Here is a 20,840-nt window from a genome sequence, read left to right as displayed (position 1 = left end):
CGGCTTCGACTTCGACATGTAAATACATAATTGTCCTTGTGTCATATGGGTCATAAGTATGTACCGCTGCAATTCATAATTAATCATTGCGCTCGTAGCAAAAGTTGTTCATCGTAAAAATGACATTCGCTGAATTTTAAAATCTATTTTATATCTATTTTTGCCAATGTAGATTAATTTTATCTCGCTATTTACTCTCTATCGCTTTTCTAATGTTCAGAACTAGGAAAAGATAAATAGTAAATTGTTAAATCGAGATTAATCTGTTGATGGAAATGAATTTTAACTTCAGCAAGTGGACGCTTAAAAGATTTCTCGTAATTTTCTTTTATATTTATAATAATAATTCTTTTTTATTAAAATATTTAATTAAGTATTTAAGTATTTTTATTTAAGTAATAATTCTTTTTTATTTAAATATTTAATTTTCTAAGTATGTATTGAATGAAAAGAAATTTTGTTATATATATTTTAAGAAAATGTACATTTTCTTCAAAAGAATCTTTATTAGAATGTCAAAATCTTTATCCTAAACATGTAAATTAATTTTTGAATTTTTCAAAATTTTTCAATAATTTTATAATTTTGAAAAAAATTTTCCAAATTTTTTATACAACTTTTGGAACACTTTTCAAAAGTGCCGAAAAAGTTTACATACTTTTTCCTAGAAGTCTTCATATATGTGAACTCTAAAAGAATCTAAAATTTCTTATTCTAATGATCTCTTATAAAATCTGAACAAATTTAAGATATTTTTTCACAAATTATAGAATGGGAAATCTTAGAAATCTTATAATTAGAATATTTTAAAATTTACATATATAAAACATTCAAAGAAAATACTTTCTCAGTATTTCTATGTTCCATCAATTCATATAAAAATATCGAGAAAAATTTTCATCAGAGTGTCACCATCGATATATCGAGCCAACAAGATAATAGTGATATTGTTTTAAAAAGGTGCAATTCGTGTTAATTTTCTTTCAAAGAGATTGTATACAATAAAAGATCGAGATCTGTATTTAAGTAACTGTATGTACAGTACACCCTCGTATTCGAATGTCCACGTGACACGTACTCATCCGAAGTAACTTATCCCCATTTCCCTCCCTTTCGCAAAATGCGCGGGAACGCGACAGAAATGGGTCACGAGAACGCAGCGGTATTCAAAGGAGTCGATCCGCGACCGAAAGTGGCGAGACGTAGCTGGTGGACAGTGAACCTGCCACCTGTAACTGCCACATGTAACTTATACCTACATACGTGTGTTAACACGGTGGGGTACGTGACCCCACCTCCAACGCGAATCAGGGACTATCACTACCTACCTACCTATTCAGGAGATCATCTTCCCGAGTAAAAGCCGAGTACTGAACGAGCGTGGGCACAGACAGCATCATGCGCTTGGTGAGTAACTTCCATTCATTCACTGATCAGCTTTCCCGCTTAGTGAACTTTCCTTTGATTTTCTCTTCTTTTTTTTTTGTTTCTTCCGTAACATCTGTATCGATTTCTTCTTGCTCCATGATGTAAGATGTGTCCTTTTTTTTCTTTAACATCATGTTCTTGTTGTTCTCTTCGCGGTGGTGGATTACGTATTCTCGTGCCAAGTGACAGTGACTCGAATAATGTCGATCTCGTTGAGTGCGAAGTGATTGGATCGAGGTTTAGGAAAACTCAAGGGAAAATTTTATGTGGTGATGCAAATGTAATATCGTGAAGCTTATATCAAACTACTCAGACAGCACAGAGAGTTCGAAAAGAATTCAGTTATTACGTCATCAATTTAGAATTCATTTTCAGATACAAAAAGAATTCTTTTTCTGAATAATTCTGAAAAGAATTCTTTTTGTATTTGAAAATGAACTCGAAATTGATGACACGACTAAATTCTTTTCGTGCTATTTGGACACTTATTATGGAACATGTCGGAATTATTCCGTTTTCTTTAGAAAACAATAGAAATTTAGGTAATAATATATATTGAATAATTCCTATCGGAATCCATTCCGACCTTCATGATAAATGCCCTAAATATGCATTAAAGATTGAAAATTGTCAATTGAAGATTAAAATTTGACAAGAACGAAACGGATTAAAATTAAAATTATTTGTCAAATTCTAATCTTCGATTTGCAATTTCCACTGCGTAGTCTAATGTGATCTTAAAGTCACACTACGCATTAGAGATTGAGGATTGTGAAGATTAGAGATCAAAATTCAATCAGGCAGATAATTTTAATTTTAATTCATTTTATTTTGATTGACTGGATCTAATCTTCAACTTACATCGATCTTCAATATGTAGTGCGACACGAATTTAAAGCTCCTGTTTCCTCATCGCTATTATCTAAGTTTGAGTGAGTTAGAAGCGAGAAAAAAATTCTCACAAAAGTTATATTTAAATAGACATATTTTTTGATGAAATAATATTTTTAATCAAAAGACATTTTTAATGAATATCAGAAATTTTTGTTGTTTTGGAGAAAAAATAAACCATATTTATTTCTGTATATTATTAATTTGACTATTTGTGATCTGTGAACATAGCTTATTCATTTTTAATTATGCATTATTCATTTCCAGATATGTTATTTATTAATTAACGAAACAAAAAGGGGAATTTTCGATATATTTTACAAGTCGGTTCTAACGTTCATAAGCGTTTTTGTTGAAACATATTTTTATTTTAATTCAATTTTCAAAATTTTTTGTGTATTTTCTCGCTTCTAACCATTTAAGATAATAGTGAGTAAACAAGGATCTTAAAAAAATGCGTGTAGCGAATAAGAAGTAATCGAGAATATTAGTAATCGAGATAGTCTCGACAGATTTCAATTAAGATATCCCGATATAACAAAAAACCTAATATTATTAGATCTTTTCTTCATTACACGAGTCAACCGATAATCCAAATTGACTTAATAAAGTTGTCACACATGACAAAATTAAATGCTATTACTTAGTGATAGCAATCCTTCCGCAAATAATTTTAATACGTGCTAAATGCGTACACATTGATACTCAAGTAGATACTTGAGTTTCTATCTGCGAAGAAACCTATGTGAACATTTCACGGTGGCTACTTTCTTCTTCCATCATATGTTTCGCGACTTCCAGATTCGCTAGTGTACATATTGTACACTATTTCTATTTAACAGTTTTCTATTTAACAGTTTTCGATAGCTGTTTATAATGAATCGTTTGTTTGGTTGGTCCGATTTTTCGCGCTATCGTGTGTGTGTGTGTGTGTGTGTGTGTGTGTGTGTGTGTGTGTGTGTGTGTGTGTGTGTGTAATATTTCCTGCAAATATTAATTTGTCACTTTCAATGAAAACGCGCTACTGTGTGTAGAAAGTTATCGATAGCAATTTATGATTCAATACGTAATGTCGATATCGTGTAATATGAAAAATAACATACTATATGAATATCAGCCACGTTTCATATTTATAAATCAAATAAGAGAAACAATTCTATTTTTGGTCAAAGTGGATGGTGATGCTTGATAATGTTTATATGCATTTGCAAATATCTCTTTTTTTTTAGAATAAGACTTCAGATTCGATTCCCGACTGATATTTTTTGCAATAAGTTCTTTGCAGTCTTTCAAGGTGCTTATTACTATCATTATTAAATTGACGATCAATGTAATTTAATTGATATTCCAACTTAATTTTATGACTGCATTCTAACTTCGACAAATTGATTCAGCACGCAGTTTATGTAATTGCAAAATGTATTTGCAAATTTGCATATAAATATTGCCAAACATACGCTTTGATCGAAAATAGAATCGAAAATAGAATCTCTCATGATTTATTCTTATCGGTCCCTATTCTGTAACTTTTAATAACAATGTCAATATCATTACATTGTCGTTGCGTAACTCTTTTATCATGTATAAAATCTGCGCAACGAGAATGCAACAATAATGATACTATCGTTAAGAATTACAGAATAAGAGATTTCTAATTTTACTTATAATTATTTATATTTTTATTTATATTATTATTTATTAATATATTCAGAAGTAATGGTTAATTAAAAATTTCTTTGCTTTTTTCACCTACTTTTACACCTACTTTTTGTCTATCAATGCTGTACACAAATATTAATAAATTAATATAAAAATATATATTTTAAATTAAAAAAAAAACATTGACTCAAAAATTAATATTTAATTTATTTGTTTGAAAAAACTAATATTTTCTATTTTGAAGTTTATAAAATACCTCACTTAAAAATACTTTGAAAGCATCGATCATTTTGCTTTTGGAAACAAACTTTCGCTAACCAGGTAAAAATTCGTGACAAACGCCAAACATTAATTTCGTCTTCGTATTTTTAAGGTCATTCTATAACGGTACTGCTTTCGAGATTAATTCAAAACGCAGGAACTAAATATAGTTATTTTATAGTCACTGATTCGAATAAAGAGGTTGATCCTCTCGCAGTCTCCGCAATTTATGTACCTGTCGGCGTCCACTTTACGGTAATTCACCGTAAAAGACTAGGCTCATTACCAATCGCATTAATGAATCGACGTGCTCCGGTGCAAGTCTGGACCACTGGATCAATTTCTACTTGCTCGCGAATCGTGCGAAGGCGAAACACGCGAAGCGCACGTTGATGGATATGCACTTCTAACGACCCAGTTGTCATGTAGCACGGTCGCGTGTTGCGTTAATTAACATTAGAATTAGAGTTTCACGAGTAGGTTGAAACTTGAGGTCGACGTGCGAGTCATTAATTTGAAACGATCGAGATTGATCGCTGCACCGTGAAAAAAAGTGAATATGTCGTACCTATAAAAAAGGAAAGGCGAAGAGAAAAAGGTAGTGAAACCTTTCGAATTGAGAATATTAGGATCGTCGCGGTCTAAATGCATACGATACATGGCTCTCTCCTCGTATAAGTTCGATCAATGGACCAGAGTACTATCGATAATATCGTAAACGCGTGTACGTGAGAGTTCATTTGAAATCGGCACAGGGCGCGGTGGAGAAATGGAATCGAGCTGAAACAATCTAATCAAATTGATTAGACTTGATGGATCGTAAAGGTTTGCGTTTCAATTCTATAGAATTGTGTTGAACGCACTTGTGTGATCATTTTCTTGGAGTATATCTTGAATGATCAGTTTTTCCGGTTTTCCAATCAACGCGACGTATCGGCAAAAAGTCTCTTTCAAAGGATCTCTTTCGCTTGAATAGATTATTTGAGATCCTTCATTTTAATGCACGGTCATGCCGACGGAATACTTCTGATCGATAGCGCACGAATTTCAAGAGAAAGTAATTATATCAGGGTTTGATGACGTGGAGGGATGGGTGTGGATACCTGTGTCAGACAGTGAGTTCGATGACCGTCGAAAGCAGATGGCATCTTTTCGAATCGCGCGAAAGTTTTCTTCTTCTCTTCCACCTCTTCCACCTTCTCCTTCCTTCATTTCGAAACGATGCAACGATCCATTCTTGAAGAGATAAATCGGATAAAACGTATTACACGGTAGGCACTTCTTACCAGTTCTTACGAAACGGCAACCGACCATGCCGCCTAGAAGTGCATGGGACCTTCTAATCGAGAACGGTATGCACGTAATAGTAACGGTAGCCAGAGATTCCACCTGCGTGGCCTCTTCTCTGAATAGGAGCGATGGTTCCGGATGTTTCGTAAGACGCATCGATGTCTGGCCGGATTCTGTCCGTCCAACTACGCCAGATATCTACGTGTGCCGTAAATCAATGGCTTCCTTAATAATCACGAACGTACAGTTTCGCGGTCCGTTGAATCGACGATTTTTCGCGTCGAAAGTGGAAAGTCGCGCACCCACCGGCATCCTTTCGTTCAGATCGTAGATTCTTCATCGGCGTTCATCCCGTGATGCATAAGGTCATGTACGACGTCGAAACAATTGTATTTAACCGCTCGAGGACACTCCCATGTTACGGATTTTTCACGCTTTCCTCCGCTGGTCGAGCGGATAACAGCTAATTCTATCTTCTATCTTGAACTTAACTTTCCAAGTCTGATTTTTTATCGAATCGCAAAAAGACTTGGTCACGAGTACGAGTATCATTATTGGGATTACGTGTATAAAATATAATGACGTAGAATACTCGAGATTACCCTGGTGAAAATTTTTCTCAGAATTTTTCATATAATTTTTCAGAATTTCTATATAATTTTATAACTTTCTCACACTTTTTATAATTGTAACATTTCTCAGAAAATTTACATCTTTTCTCAGAATTTTTTATATATGTTAATTATGAAATATCGTAAGATTTATAAGATTTTTTGTATAGTATAATTTCTGATAAAATATAAAAAATTAAAAAATATTTTTTACAAATTATAGGATGAGAAATTTTAGAATATTTCAGAATTCACTTGTATGAAAAATTTTAAGAGAAGATGTAAACTTTCCGAATATTTCCGAGTATTTCTGAAAAATGTTCCAATTCGTATAAAAATTATGAGAAAAATTTTCATCAGGACGAAAAATACTATATGCAGGTAATAATTACTTGTATTTCAAGAATTATTCATCACAAACATTACATTTATTCAAAATATATTCTGAATTCTAGTATTTCAATCAAGATTATTACATTAAAACAAATTGCATTAAATGCAATAATTAATTAATTAATTGCATTAATTGCATTATTTATTTAATTGCATTAAACAAATTTGCTTATTATATGTCGTATTATATTCGTTATAAAATAGTTTCTTCGCTCAGTTTTATATTTTTCAAAAGAAAATAAGTACTTCTTTTGAGCATGTAATAACGAGTTTTTCTAAAATTTCCGATAAGTATATTTTAAGATTATCAAGAAAATATTCTTTGTTAAAGATAACCGTTATTTAAAAGGAAGAAAATTGAATAAAATTGAATAAAATTGAAGAAAATTGAATAATCACTTTTCTCAGCGATAGAATAATATTTTTCTGTGTGCATCCTTTGTCTGGTAGACGATCTTTCAAGACTAACGGTCGATGCATGAGGAAAATAGTGGAGCTTCTACAATAATCTCAGAAAAGAAGATAGAAATCTCAGTAACGGGCTAATCAATTATCGACCTCCAATCAATTTAGATTGATGAATACTTCTGTACTTGGGCCAAAATAATTGTTTCTTTGTTTAGAGACGTGGTCCTTCGACAGAAACTCCGACTTTCACTCTAAGCAATATGATACGGCCTATCGCGCCGCGATACATGCATGTTTAATTGCATTCAAGCGTATCAGTTTATCTTCTCTTGCCACGTCAGGTTTATGAGTTATTCAACGCCAAGGACTCATTGTATAATCGGTACATACTTGGTGACATCGCCGAGACGCGCTTTCACGTTTTCCATTTCCGCGTTTCTGTACCTCGTAAATTCAAAATGTGGGAGATGGGGTATCTCAGTACATCGTAATAAGCCAACGACGAGAGAAGATGATTACATGTGAAAAAAATAAGTCAAATATGAAATAGATTTTATCGATCGGTTGCGCAATTCTTGGGAAATACAACTTCGGACATGGAAAATAGCGCTTTTTTGCTTGTTTTTACACGTATTGTTTCTGCTGAATACGATTGTCTGATGTGAAATCGTCAACTAAGATCAAAATTGATTGAGGGTATATCTTCAGATCTAAATTAACTTCTCGGATATCAGAGGTCTTGAATATCGTAGGTCCATAAATCTAACAATTTTCCTTGCTTATTATAGGATGTCGTTTGTCCGAGCCTGAGGTAAATAAATTTGTGTCGGAAACATAATGATGATAATCATGATAATTTAATGACAATATAACTTTTCTTCAGATCTTTCAATCAAAACTTCAATGTAGTACAAGATTAAATTATACTAGGAATCGATTCTTCTAAAAAAAATTTTTTTGTTTACCGTTATTACTTGTTATAACATTGCAATTTCCAACATAGTATGCCTTTGCAAATGACATTTAAACAGAATTCTGACCAGGAATCTGTTAAAAATTTACCATCAATGAGGCTATTAAGTCTTGAGGAATCTTCTAATGACTATAATTTCTAATATGAGCACATTGAAAAAAAATCTAATAATAGCTGCGAAATGTTGAGTGAAGTTTTAGAATTCTAATCAAATATTCGGTTAATATAATCAAAAATAATTTTACTTACCTAAATATTTAGTAAGTATTACCAAATGGTTCATTATATCATTATATTTGATACTTACTAAATATTTAGAAAATTATTTTTTGTTAATATTATTCGAATATTACTTGGAATTATTTCGCTTAATATTTGGTTACCACACTATTTTTTTCAGTATACTAATTCAGTGCAAAATATGTTGCTTAACCAAGGATTCCTTTTTTTTTTCGACATTTTAGGAAAAACCTCAAATTGAAGAATTCGTCGAAAATTAAAAAGAACATTAGAGGTTTAAGAATATGTCGTATGCATTTTCATTAAGAGCGTGAGAGGAGCTATTATCCTAACGCGAGGAAACGTTGTTATTTTGTATTACGTGCGCATATAATTAGTGCAAATTTACAAGCGCGCTTTTCCTGCGTTCGATATGTTCATAGGAAGTTTCGCAGTCGATGTTGTACGGTGAGAAAAATGCGGCTGGGCGTGTTGCCGCTCGGGCGATGTTGCGTCAAACCGATTCGTCGTAATCCAGCACAAAAGCCGAGGCTGCAGTCTGTAACTGACGGCAGTCTCTTAATGCCTGTCACGCCGTGGCAAGAGTACACCGAGGTAAAGCAAGTTCACGAGCGTTGCGCATCCTCGACATACTGCCGAGTGAAAGTGCCGCCTGTTTCAGACTGCTCTCGAGGTTTCTTCTTCCTCATCTTCTGACTACTTCCACCGCACCAGCAGTGTTATTGCGAGCCGGATCAACGTGACGAGTTCTCTCACGCTGTTTCCCTACTCCGATCGTGCACGGCGTGAAAAGAACTTTTCTTCGATTAACGCGACGGGTCTCTCGGTATCCCTTTTGTCATCCACGTGCTTTGTTTGACTCATTTGTAATCATAAATTTTGATGAGCACAAATGTTTGGTTGAACAATTGGAATTCTGGTGGAAAATGAACGATCCGGAATTCTGGTTATGTCTATTAAATTTTTTAATCTACTAAAATTCTAGTGGAATTTAATTCAGGATTCTGAATCGTTCATTTTCCACTCTAGAATTTTCAGTTAATTCAATTAAACATTTTTTCCTGTGTGATTTTATTTTGAAACATTCGTTGACTCTGAGACTTGTAGTGGAACGATATTAATTTATATTAAACAAATTATATTGCTGAAATATCTAAAAATTTAGCAAGATACAGATTGAAATTAATTATATTTTTAATGATTATTTTCAAATATATATATCTAATTGAATTTTTAATTTTCTGCGTATAGATTTTTAGTTCCTACTTCGTGTTTTTTTTTATTATTAAAAAAATTTTTAGATATATTAAAATTGTTTTTTCCGTGTATCTATAAGTCTCCATTAATTATAATTTATTATTGATTTAGTCTAGTAATACACGACATAAGAATACAGTGATACATGACTCAAGGTTAATTATATTGTTCGAAAACCGGTTACTTTAATGGCACAGTACATTCTGAATGAAGTAGGACTTAGTAGATGTCAAGATCTGGAAAATGATTATAATAATTGAGACTCGACTGTCTCAATTTGATTATCATCGTGAATCAATTAACTTTACAATTATTAATGTTTGCCATTATGTATTTAATTGAATCTATTCTGTTTATCAAACATTCAGTTGACGATTTCGCTCGCATGTTACTTAAAAACTATATCTGATAGAACGGAATTGGGACAACTTTTGATTCTTAATTAAACTTTCATCGACATTTTAATAGCTCAAATATTATTTTTATAGCATAGAATTTTAATTTCCAATGAGGTGCATGATTCGTCTCGTTGGATAATGTTAAATTAATACAATGCGAAATCCGAGGTTTCGTTTGCAATAGCTGTCTTCTATCGCGCATTTGTGTTGTCAATTCAGCATCGCAGCTATTTTGTAGGCGGTGAAACTCGCGTTGTAGTCTCCGCAATTTAAAATGACGGGTCAGGAGTTCGCCTCGCGAAAATGTCCGTAATCAAAGATTCGCGATAGCCAAATATAAAATCCCGAGATCCTTTTAACAACCGGTTGTAGGACAGTCTCTCACGCGGATAACGTCTTCCTACTCGTATGATAGTTTCTTTCCTGGCGCATATATACATATTTATGTGGGTTTCGACTTTTTCGCCGTTGATTAATTAGCGTTTCTGCAATTGCGTGCGGTGGGGAGTTACTTAACATGTATCTATAAATCCATCACGGCGGTGACTGCCATGTGTATCAGACGGGGGCTTCTCAGAGACGACTTTCGAAAGTAAAACCAACGTCAAAAGCACTCACGACATGAATCAGTTCTAGCATTCAGGTCGTTATTAAAAGATACGACATCTGTAAGTCCCTTCCGTTTGTATATACGATCTGGAAATTAATGGGAAACCGGATTAACACTGGGTATATGCTTGTAATATCGGGAGGATGCTTGTTACGAGTTTAGAAAGTTCCCAAAGTTGTCTAGCCGTTAGGTAGGTATGCGTCGTGCCACTTCGTCATTTTTACTGTCAATGCTCAGCAAGTTTATAGTCGCGGAGATGGGATATAATTCGGCGTGTATGCGACTCGAAGTGAACAAAAGGTCTTATGAACATTCTAATGATCTTACGCCTCCGCTGTGTTCGCGCAATACATATATTCTCATTTCTAAAGAGATCACGAGATCACGTTCAAGGGAACCTCTCGAAGTGTCAAATGCTGATTCTAATGAAACTTTGTTTATATACAATATAAGTTACGTAAACAGATGAATTTAAAAAAATAGTTGCGGTCCAAAAACAGTTTTAAAGGGTATGATCATCCCTTATATTCTCTAAGGCCGGAATCAGAGATTGAAGATTGAAATTTGATCAATAAGGACGAAGAAATTTTAGCTCTTTTTGTTTTGATTGGTCAAATTTCAATTTTTCAATTTTCAATTTCAATCTTCAATGCGTAATCTGATTCCGGCCTAAAACTTTTATGCCCAATTTCTTCACTTTCAGATAAGTTGCGGATAACTTTATCCAGGAGATATTTGCATTGTAATCTGGGAGATATCTTCTGAATTAAGTTATCTAGAGGTAAAGAAATCGGGCATTAGAGTGAATTGTCACTCTAAAGAGTGAAATCTCTCACCTTTAAAGATTAAAAATTGAGCCATTCTTTTTCAAGACTTTTTCAAAACTTTCAAGTCTACTCGATTTCTGGTTAAATCTATTACAATTATAATACATTTAACCAGGAAATTCTGAATGTTGATTATTTTAAATAGAATTTTAGTAGATTTAATCAGAATTCTGGATCATTCATTTTCCAGAATTCCAGTTAATTCAATCAAACCTTTTTCTCCGTATACATGTATACTGTTTTTTTATTCCTGTTTTTTTTTTAGACTAGTAGTAGTAGACCTATCTTTCTCGCTTTCACCAAATATCAAACATATACCTATCTTACTTTAACTTCCAAAAGTGTATAGTGGCTAGTTCAGCCACACAAAATAGATAAAGATTAAAATTAGAATTGAATTCATAAAGTTGTCTTGGAAGTCAAATTAACTATCCAGGCGAGATCGTACAAAGGGAAGAGTACAGGCTTGGGACAATTTTGCTGTCACAACAGCAGCATTAAACGTTCTCCGTTTTATTATGTGTAAATTACGGGATGGTTTACAGGCGTCTAATAGACTTTCCCCTTCTGGGCAAAAGTACCGACATTTATAAGCGGGCATGTTGCGCGATGAATACGTAATTTGATAATTCTTCACGTTTACATCGTTGACCTAGCGTGTCGTTCCGTTGTTTCCTCCGGGTGTGGTGTAACTTTCTTTACAAATGTCAAAGGTATAGTTCTCGTGTATAATACAGCGTGGTTCGCTCAATTCTTTTTTTTTCTTTGTTTACGCACACTTAACGCTTGGTGCTGATGAATTTACTGAGGTATTTTCTCCAATTGACGGTTGGCAGGGAGTTATGGTTGACAGTATTCTTGAATAATTCTTCTCCTCCTTCATCATTTTACGACCCGGCGAAAACAGAATTTTCTCGACGCGCATGCGACACGTCATACTGAAGCTCCCACCGCGGCAATTTGACGAATCGTAATCGGGGTGAAAGTTCAAAACCCACAAATCGCTTCCTACAGATAGCTCGTGGCCTTTCCAGGGCGTAGCCGTTCGTGCTGTCTAGATGGATTACGTTACAGATCCATTGGAATAAATTCTGCATAAAATCGACAGATCGTGCGATTCTTCGATTAAAATAGCATTCGAACACTGTCTTGATAATGAATAATCAAACGTTACCACGATCCAAAAGTCTCTCGTATTATTCATCGTCTACATGTGTCTTCATGATGGAAACGAAAAAACGTGACTATTAAAAGCATCATCAAAGGCAGCACTTTCCCAAATTGTCCGTTGATAACTACCTAAGATGGCGTGAACAAATAATTATAGGCGTCACGATGATTATTGTTAATGGATGATAGAAAAAATTTATTCGCTATATTATTCGCTATTCATTCTCCAAAAGACAGTATTGAACGTCAGTATTTAACGTAAAAACGAGTGTCCATTAACTTCAATTCTCATAAAATCTTAAAAACAAAAGGAGCATGGAGAAAATTTCTTGAGCACTTTCGATATATTTACTTTTACTTTCATATAATTTAATACCGTGAGAACGTGAAACGTCCCAAAGCTATTATATTAGTGCTAAATTACTCGTCAATACTATATGCAATAAAACTGACGATACTTTGAAAATTTTATGAGAGTTAAGATGAAGCACGTTCATGAAGAACTTGAGCACTTTTATGAACAGTCATCAACGCGCTGGATTTCGATTATTTACAGTAATGTAACAAAGCTTTGAGGCATCCATCCGAGTTTCTCTCCACTTAAATATCAAAGTTTATTCCCAAGAACCGCACATATGCTCTATACACTCTATGCGTAATTAAAGATACGCGCTTCTAATTGCATTCGAGTACAACAGAAACATAATAGAATCCCCGTCGAGTTCTCGCGTTTATCGTTTCCTTCCTCTTCGGTACTCGTCTCCTTCACCTCTTAACTCATCGAATTACTATCCTAAAACTTTTACTTGTCACACATTAAGATAGTAATTCGTAAGATTAACTTTAATCTCGGTTTTATTTATTCTTTATCTTTTTCTTGTAAAAATTAGAAAAAGATAAACAATGAGCTAAACCGAGATTAAAGTTAACGTAAGATTAACCTTAATCTTGGTAATCAATGTAAGATTAACTTTAATCTTGATTAAATTTATTCTCCATCTTTTTCTAATTCTTACAATGGAATTAAAAAAAATAAACAATAGGTTAAACCGCGAAATTAAAAAATTAATCTTACGTTGCTGGAACCGAGCCTAAGAAGATTGACAAAATTCTAAAAATACACATTTTTTTACTTAGTGATATTATAATATATATAATACATAATATTAAAAAAACTTTTGTATAATCTGCAAAATAATAAGAAAAGCTTACTACACCTGTTATACTCATTATATATAATTTTCAATTTTCCAAGAATATATATATGTATGCGTGTAAATTTAATTATGCATGCGCATCTTTTCGGCAGATGTGTTCTCGCGTAATTACATAAAATATGCAAATCGCCGGTCTCACTTATACGGCTCGAAAGCCATAGGTACGTGTTTACCATGTTTTTAGGAGGAGAAAATCGCCTACGGGCCGTTGTGAATCTTCCACTTCATAACGGGACTCACGGAGATAGACTGAGGCGGACAGAGACTTTAGCTTTCAATCTCTCTCGAATCAATATGGTGAAACCCAGTCATAAATGTCCATTTTGGTGTCATCAAAATCTCGTCAATATCATCGCATTTAATCAATTCTGCTACTGGTTTATCTCTTCCCTAATGATGCATTTAAAGACTTCGATAGTGATTGAAGAAATCGATCTATTAGCAACTTATAGAGGCAAATTTTACTACAACAATTTAGCGTAATCGCACAATTAAAATAGTATCGAGACTTAATAATTATTAATAAACGTCATCTACGTAATACTGTATTGTCTCAATATTTTATTGTAATGTTGCAGGTAGCCATAACAATTTTAGTAGCAGCAGCCTGCCTCAGTCTGGCTAGGTCTCAGAAATCTGAAACCTCAGCTAAGGCTCTCGAAATTCCACCGCCTCCAGTAAAACTCGACAAGAACTTGCGGCAAGCGTTGCTGAAAGCGCTGACGGAACTAGAAGCTGAATCTGCGGAGCACCGAAAGGATGAAGACGAAAAAACGCTTATTATGACTCTTGAAGAACCTTTCAACGAAGTAGTGAAGAAGAATCTAAATAAGAACATTGGCGTGATACCGAAAGGTTCCTTTTCATTCGATAATTTTCCAGGAGATGAGGAAACCCTCAATGAGGAGAAATTGCAAAATTCGAGCTTTCTCGAGTCAAAGAGGTACGTTTCCTCGAGTTCGTCGGGGATGATAGAAAAGGCGAGTCACGAGGACGCCAGGAGCTACCATGTGCAGAACGTGGGTCCGTCAGATAAAAGTACAACGCCTCGAACTGAATCTATAGAGGATTTGCTGGAAATAAAGAAAATTTCCGCGAGCTTGCCCACGGTTAGCAAGATTGATAGTATCACGCTGAAACCGATTACGCAATTATCAGAGAGCTTGGCGCAAAGCGCCAGCAGCGGAATTACCAGCGCCAGTGCGCTAATCGCACCAAAACCGACCGCATCTAGTCCAACAGCTCCGCTTAGCAATGTTACTTCGTCTTTTAGCGCTAATAAGGAAAAATCTAAGGCGGAGGAAGTGAAAATACTCCAGGCACCTCTGGTAGCGGCCTTTACGGTGCAACAGGATGAACTTGGTGTACCGAAGAGCGTTGTGCCGATTTACAGACAGTCAGGCGATGGACAGGCTCTGACTCTTCAGGAACAGTTGGAGTTCAAGCAGAAATTACTGGAGCAACAACTGGTGGAGTTGCAACAACAACAGATCCAACAAACGCAGTTTCTCATCAGGCAACGTCAACTTTATGAACAGCAGTTGAGACAGAAGCAGCAGCAGCAACAACAGCAGCAGCAGCAACAGCAATTATATCTTCAAGAACAGGCTAGAATCAAACACTTGGAGGAACAGACTAAAATCAAACAATTGGAGGAGCAGCGTCTGAAGCAGCTGGAGGAGCAGAGGATTTATCGTTTGCATCAGCACAATCAGTTTCCATTGCTGCAGAAACCGCACGTCTTCGAACAATCGAATGTATTGTCGCTTCAGCCTACCGTTCATCTTCAACCGAGCTTATCTCTAGAAGTTCCCAGCGTCGCGGCGCCTCCATTATTCCGCACGAACTATCAGGAGCAGTTACATTTCCAACAATTCCGTCAGCAACCTCAGCCACAAGTCCAACTTCAACAACCACAGCCCCAACTTCAGCATCAGCAGCGATTGCAACAGAATTTCGTTTCATTTTCTACCACGGGTGACTTCCAGCCACCCGTAGCACCGGCCACCAGATTTAACAGACAGGAAGCCTTTAATGCAGTCGGCAATTTCGGTTTTAATCTGGATAACAAGCAACCGCCTCCGTCGAGGAACGCAGTCAATTTCAACGTGATACCAAGGAACCCTAATACGTTCGTTTATAATCCTTACTTGCAGTTCAAGCAGACTCCAAGAGCGCAAACGCCCGCCAAGCAGATCCAGCGTTTGCTTTATCAGTCAGGAGTCGCTGGCGATTTAGGAAATGTACAGGGCCAAGGTAGCGAGGACCTCAACATCGTGTCTAAGGTACTAGCGCTGAATGTTGGCGCGTTGCCCACACATAACAAGAACTATCAATATATTACGAATAATCGTGGCAAATTGGGCAGCGCGTGAATAGACAGATAAACGTATCGATGTAAAACTTCGACGAGTCGTGTAAAATCACTACAAGACGATATTAGCAAGGTGAAATCGAGCTCTCTCTTTTTCTCTCTGTCCCTCTGTCTCTTCGATCTTTCTCTCATGCTTGTTTCTTACGATCCTCATTCGCTTCTTTCTATCTTCACTTCTATTCTTATATAAGTCCTTTAATTTCTCAAACCTTTGATGACCATTGATGTACACATACACTGATGACAAAGACAATACATACACATATACATACAGATATACACATACACATAGAGAACATAGTTATTTATAGCTTGCGAGAGGACGCAGGATGACTTGGTAAGTTCAATAGTATACGTATACGCGAGTCATGACGATAGTAACCTTGAATACCAATATCCAAGTGAAATCGAATCGTTGCGAATCGTTTTGCCCTCGGTGAGTTACCTCCGCGAAATTTTACTCTCCGTCATATTTCGACGATAGATGCGTGAGACAAACATAATATAGAATAGCGGCTTCAGGGAGGGAAAAGAATTGGCATAACGAGGAAGTTGTTCTCCTAGCGAGAATATAATGGTATTAATTACAATTGTATGTATTTTACAACAAGGGCCTGCCAATGTAACGGCGTACTCGATTACGCAAGTTCGCATTTAATTTGCGACGTAAACACTGTACATAATTGTGTGACTCCAGCTCCACTTCCTTATCCATTTCGATTTTCTCTTCCATTCTTGATACGGCGCCCGCGACGTGAGCACTGCCAGTTTCGTTGATAATAGCAAGAGCACTCTCAACGGCAGAGAACGCGAAGAAGCACGTAATCATAAAACGTAACCGTAGCAATAAGCATATTTATGTTAACAGGAGGAGGATTAATCTAATCGTGCGCTTGACATGACACGAAAGAAGGCGAAAATCTCGCCGGACTCGCATTAGTTATTACGTTTCACTTGGATTTGACCAATAATTAAGTTTAAGAAAAATGTCTCGTAATTTAGTCTCGGCTCGCAAATTTCCCAAAGCCATTTACAATATTTGTCAAGTTAAATAGCTCCATAATGTTATATATTATCGCTTTTGCCAAATTTCTACTGATATGTACACCTAACGGATAATATTATTTATAATATTTATATTCTAAAAAAAAATTAAATTTCGTATAATATACACAGTAAAAGATATTTTGTATTTGTGTTGGAAACGGTCCATTCGAGTCCTTGTTAAAATTTTGTGTGGAATTTTTAATACATCTGAGTGTTAATTTAATATAATGTAATTATATATTATTTAAATATTTTTTGTTAAATTGTCATCCGATATTTCTTAGTGTCAAAGTAACAATTTATGAGTGGGTAAATGAAATAATGTATAAAAAAATGATAAAAATAATATATTTTAAAACGTAAATTCTATAATAAAATAATATGAAAAAACATTTTAAATAAATAAAACACGTGTAAATTTAATACTTACATTATAAATATTAATTTTACGGGGAAAAAAGCTTTCATAATTTGCTTATAAGTTGTATCACTATTATTACCTTTCCTTTAATGTTTTTTTATACAATATGTGTGTTACTTTCTAACATATTTATCTTATGTTAAATTAACACAAAAAGAGTAGACCGTTTAGGGAGGCAAGTAAGATGTGTTAAATTGAACATAAATTTTCCAACTGTGTAATTAATTCGTATAACTACTTTCTCAGTCAAATTTCCCTGGAGAAAAGGCCAAATCCAAGTTCATCAAAGATCAAAACTCTATTGATTAGCGCTGACGTTTTACAATATAGCCTGTGTGTGTATATTGTTCGAATTAGTTTTAACGAGACGCACACATACGTGCATTAATGCATATAAAGGTAAGCTCGTTCAGGATCAGGGGTCTCGCGAAGTCGTGCATCGAGCATCGGGATTGAAAATGCTTCTTCGACTGTAAATAAACTTTCCCCGGCGGATACCACACAATGCCGACGAGGAAGCCGCCGACGCGAGAGACACATCTCTCGCGTGTATATACGTGTATGTCCTCAATTTCACAAACGTTTGGCACAGATCCGTGATTTCACCCGGCGGGCGAATCGGCGAATCTCGTGGGACATCGGCATCTCTCTTTTTTTTTGTTTTATTAAAAATTTACTTAAACTTAAAATAAGTAATCACATTCATTTATCAAGTATCACATCTTTTCGGTATCATTATAATCCACCAAACGAAAAGACCATTAGAATTTTTCTCGTTATCTCCTGCATGATATGCATTTTTTTTCATTCGTATTGGAAAGAATGCATTTTGCTATTCTCTTTCTTCTAAATTCTCTCTGTAATAAATCTGATAACATCTGCATGAATCATTTCCGCTATTTATTAGTTCGATTTGATGTTCGAGCGTTATTACATGTAACGCTACATAAATCTCTAGCATTGCGCTGAGTAACGATAAATCCGCCTTGATTAAAGATTTAAGCTTTGTTTCGAAACTGAAATTGATGTTGGATGCGATGCACCTTCGGCGAGAGTGACTGCGTGAGCGAAAGTTGATGGTGATTCGTTCATAAATGCGAGTCCTTTACAAGCGCGAGCTGCGCGACTGAACGTAACATTAAAATTAAAATAACATTAAAATAAAGTATAAGATAGCGTTAGATATAATCTCGATATAATTTGCTTATAATTTATCTGATGCTGGATTGTACGAACTCTTGTGTATAAATGTTAATAAACTAATTTGTTTAAAAGCGGTTGCTTTATTTCGTAAATCAAGAATTGTAAAAATATAAAAATTATATTAAAACATATAAATATATACGTGTTAGAAAAATTTTAATTAAAAAAATCATATTAATATTAAAATACCTATTTTTTATAAATTATATATACGTAGTAAAATTTTGTAAAAAACCATACTGACCTTAAAATTGCAATAATGAGAGAATAATGATCTCTCTCTTTCTCTGTTACAAGTTATTGAGATGATATATCGAGAAGGTATGAGAGAATCAAATTCACAATTCGGAAAAAAATGTTTATGTGTACATGTTAAATGGACATATGTTATATATAATTATATATAATTGTATATAAAATATGTCAATTTTTATATAATTATATATAATTATGTGAAACATTTTTTCCCGGGAATATAAATTAATTTCAAAAAAATTCCCAAAATAATTCTAATTAGTTTGGACAACTTATTATCAAAAATTGGTACGAACTTTACGTTAACATCATTAATATCAATAATATTTGTGAACACATTCTAAATACAAAGCCGTCGTCAATAATTATTTCGACAATTACCACTTTTAAATAAATTCTGTTATAATTACTTAATTTAACTATTAAATAAATACATTTACATATATCTAAATATTTTAAATAGTTTTCCTTACTTTTGCAATAAATGTTTCTATTTTTTACAATTTCTGTTAAATGAAATATGTATCTTAATAATATTTTATATAAAAATATAAAATATTATTAAATATATTTTATATTTTATATAAAAATATATATACTTTTTATTTAAATATTATTTGAAAACTTTTTTTTTTCAAATATAACTCAGCATTCTTTATTCAAATCAAATGCACCGCGTACGCGCGAAAAATTCGATTCCTCTAGGAATACGGATTCCCAACAGTTGTCCAAACTTTTTACCCTAGAGTCACTAGTGTCATTATCGAAGTGTCATCTGTAGATTATAATTTTATTTGTTTAAAAATGACGGAGGAGAAAATTGGCTCGTTAGAGGAGGAAGCTTTAAAGAGAAAAGAACGACTTCAGGCGCTCAAGAGAAAGAATGAAGAGGGCAAAGAAAATGCGAACGACACGACCGAAAACTTGCCGAAGTAAACCTCGTTTTAGTAATGCAGATGTAAATCTAACCTCACATCGCTGCCGAATTGCTCAAAGTCTTGTATTTTCAGGCCAAAATTTCGGAGTTACAAACCGCAGGATGAAAACTTGAAGAGTAATATAATAGAGGATGCGAAGCCCGGAGATGTGGAATCTGTAGTTCAAGAACAGCTGGACGCTGCAAAGAGTAAAGTGGTTATCGAGGAACTAGTAAGTTGGAGAGAAATGTTCTACAGCATATATCCTTCTACTACTTTTTATCTACTGATGATAAAGCAATCTTTCAATATTTTTATTAAAAATTGATTTGGAATTGTTGAAAAAAATCAAAGATAATCAGATCAAAGATAATTTATTAAAGCTTTTGTATCAAACATTATATATTTTCTCGATATGGCTATGTCATATTATTGGAGTATTCTATGATTCTACGATTTTTTAGAATTAATTTTTTATTATTTACTAGGATATAAGTAACTTAGCACCAAGAAAGCCTGATTGGGATTTAAAACGAGATATAGCCAAAAAATTAGAAATATTAGAAAGGAGAACGCAAAAAGCAATAGCGGAAGAAGTGAGGGCACGTCTCAAACGAGGCCAACAAGATCTAGCAGCTTATGTAAATAATCATAAAGAATGATAGTATTGTTATAAAAAACATGTATATTTTGTAATAAATTGTGTATTTTCTTATTTATAGAATATATATTCATATATATTCATAGTCTATTTATAATTCATCGTTATTTCTTATATGTAACACATGAAATATTTAAATAATTTATATAACTCCTTATGAATTAAATAATCGCTTGCTTTAACTCACACAAAGTATGACATAAATTCGTTAAAAATCTTAACTCACAGACAACATGAATTTAAATTTTTCCATCAGGGATTTTCGAAAACTTTATTGGTCCGGATTGTATGAAAAATTCTGGTATATTTGTCAAACCTTCAACAATGAG

The 20,840-nt window shown here is 34.1% G+C and overlaps 2 protein-coding genes across 3 annotated transcripts; both read left to right on the top strand.

Annotated features, from left to right (window-relative positions):
- The first annotated feature begins 6 nt into the window (after positions 1-6).
- On the top strand, positions 7-17,164 carry LOC105151070 (uncharacterized). 2 transcript variants are annotated; one of them, XM_011064565.2, is made up of 2 exons: positions 7-1,407; positions 14,212-17,164. In XM_011064565.2, exons 1-2 carry the CDS (start codon positions 1,399-1,401, stop codon positions 16,006-16,008), a joined length of 1,806 nt encoding a protein of 601 aa, XP_011062867.2. In that variant the 5' UTR covers positions 7-1,398; the 3' UTR covers positions 16,009-17,164. The 2 variants fall into 2 exon arrangements, with proteins under 2 accessions (XP_011062867.2, XP_087265696.1); XM_087409570.1 differs by lacking the exon at positions 7-1,407 and having other exon boundaries at positions 14,203-17,164.
- Positions 17,165-19,653: 2,489 nt separating this feature from the next.
- Positions 19,654-20,590, top strand: LOC105151071 (coiled-coil domain-containing protein 12). Its single transcript, XM_011064566.2, has 3 exons — positions 19,654-19,865; positions 19,944-20,082; positions 20,339-20,590. The coding sequence occupies exons 1-3, from the start codon at positions 19,738-19,740 to the stop codon at positions 20,510-20,512; spliced, it is 441 nt and encodes a 146-aa protein (XP_011062868.1). The 5' UTR covers positions 19,654-19,737; the 3' UTR covers positions 20,513-20,590.
- The last annotated feature ends 250 nt before the right edge of the window (positions 20,591-20,840 follow it).

The sequence above is a fragment of the Acromyrmex echinatior genome, chromosome 9, assembly GCF_024713525.1.
Source record: "Acromyrmex echinatior isolate Ae372 chromosome 9, ASM2471352v2, whole genome shotgun sequence".
Taxonomy (NCBI): domain Eukaryota; kingdom Metazoa; phylum Arthropoda; class Insecta; order Hymenoptera; family Formicidae; genus Acromyrmex; species Acromyrmex echinatior.
The sequence above is the reverse complement of the archived record's forward strand: the minus strand, read 5'-3'. Positions and strand labels throughout refer to the sequence as shown.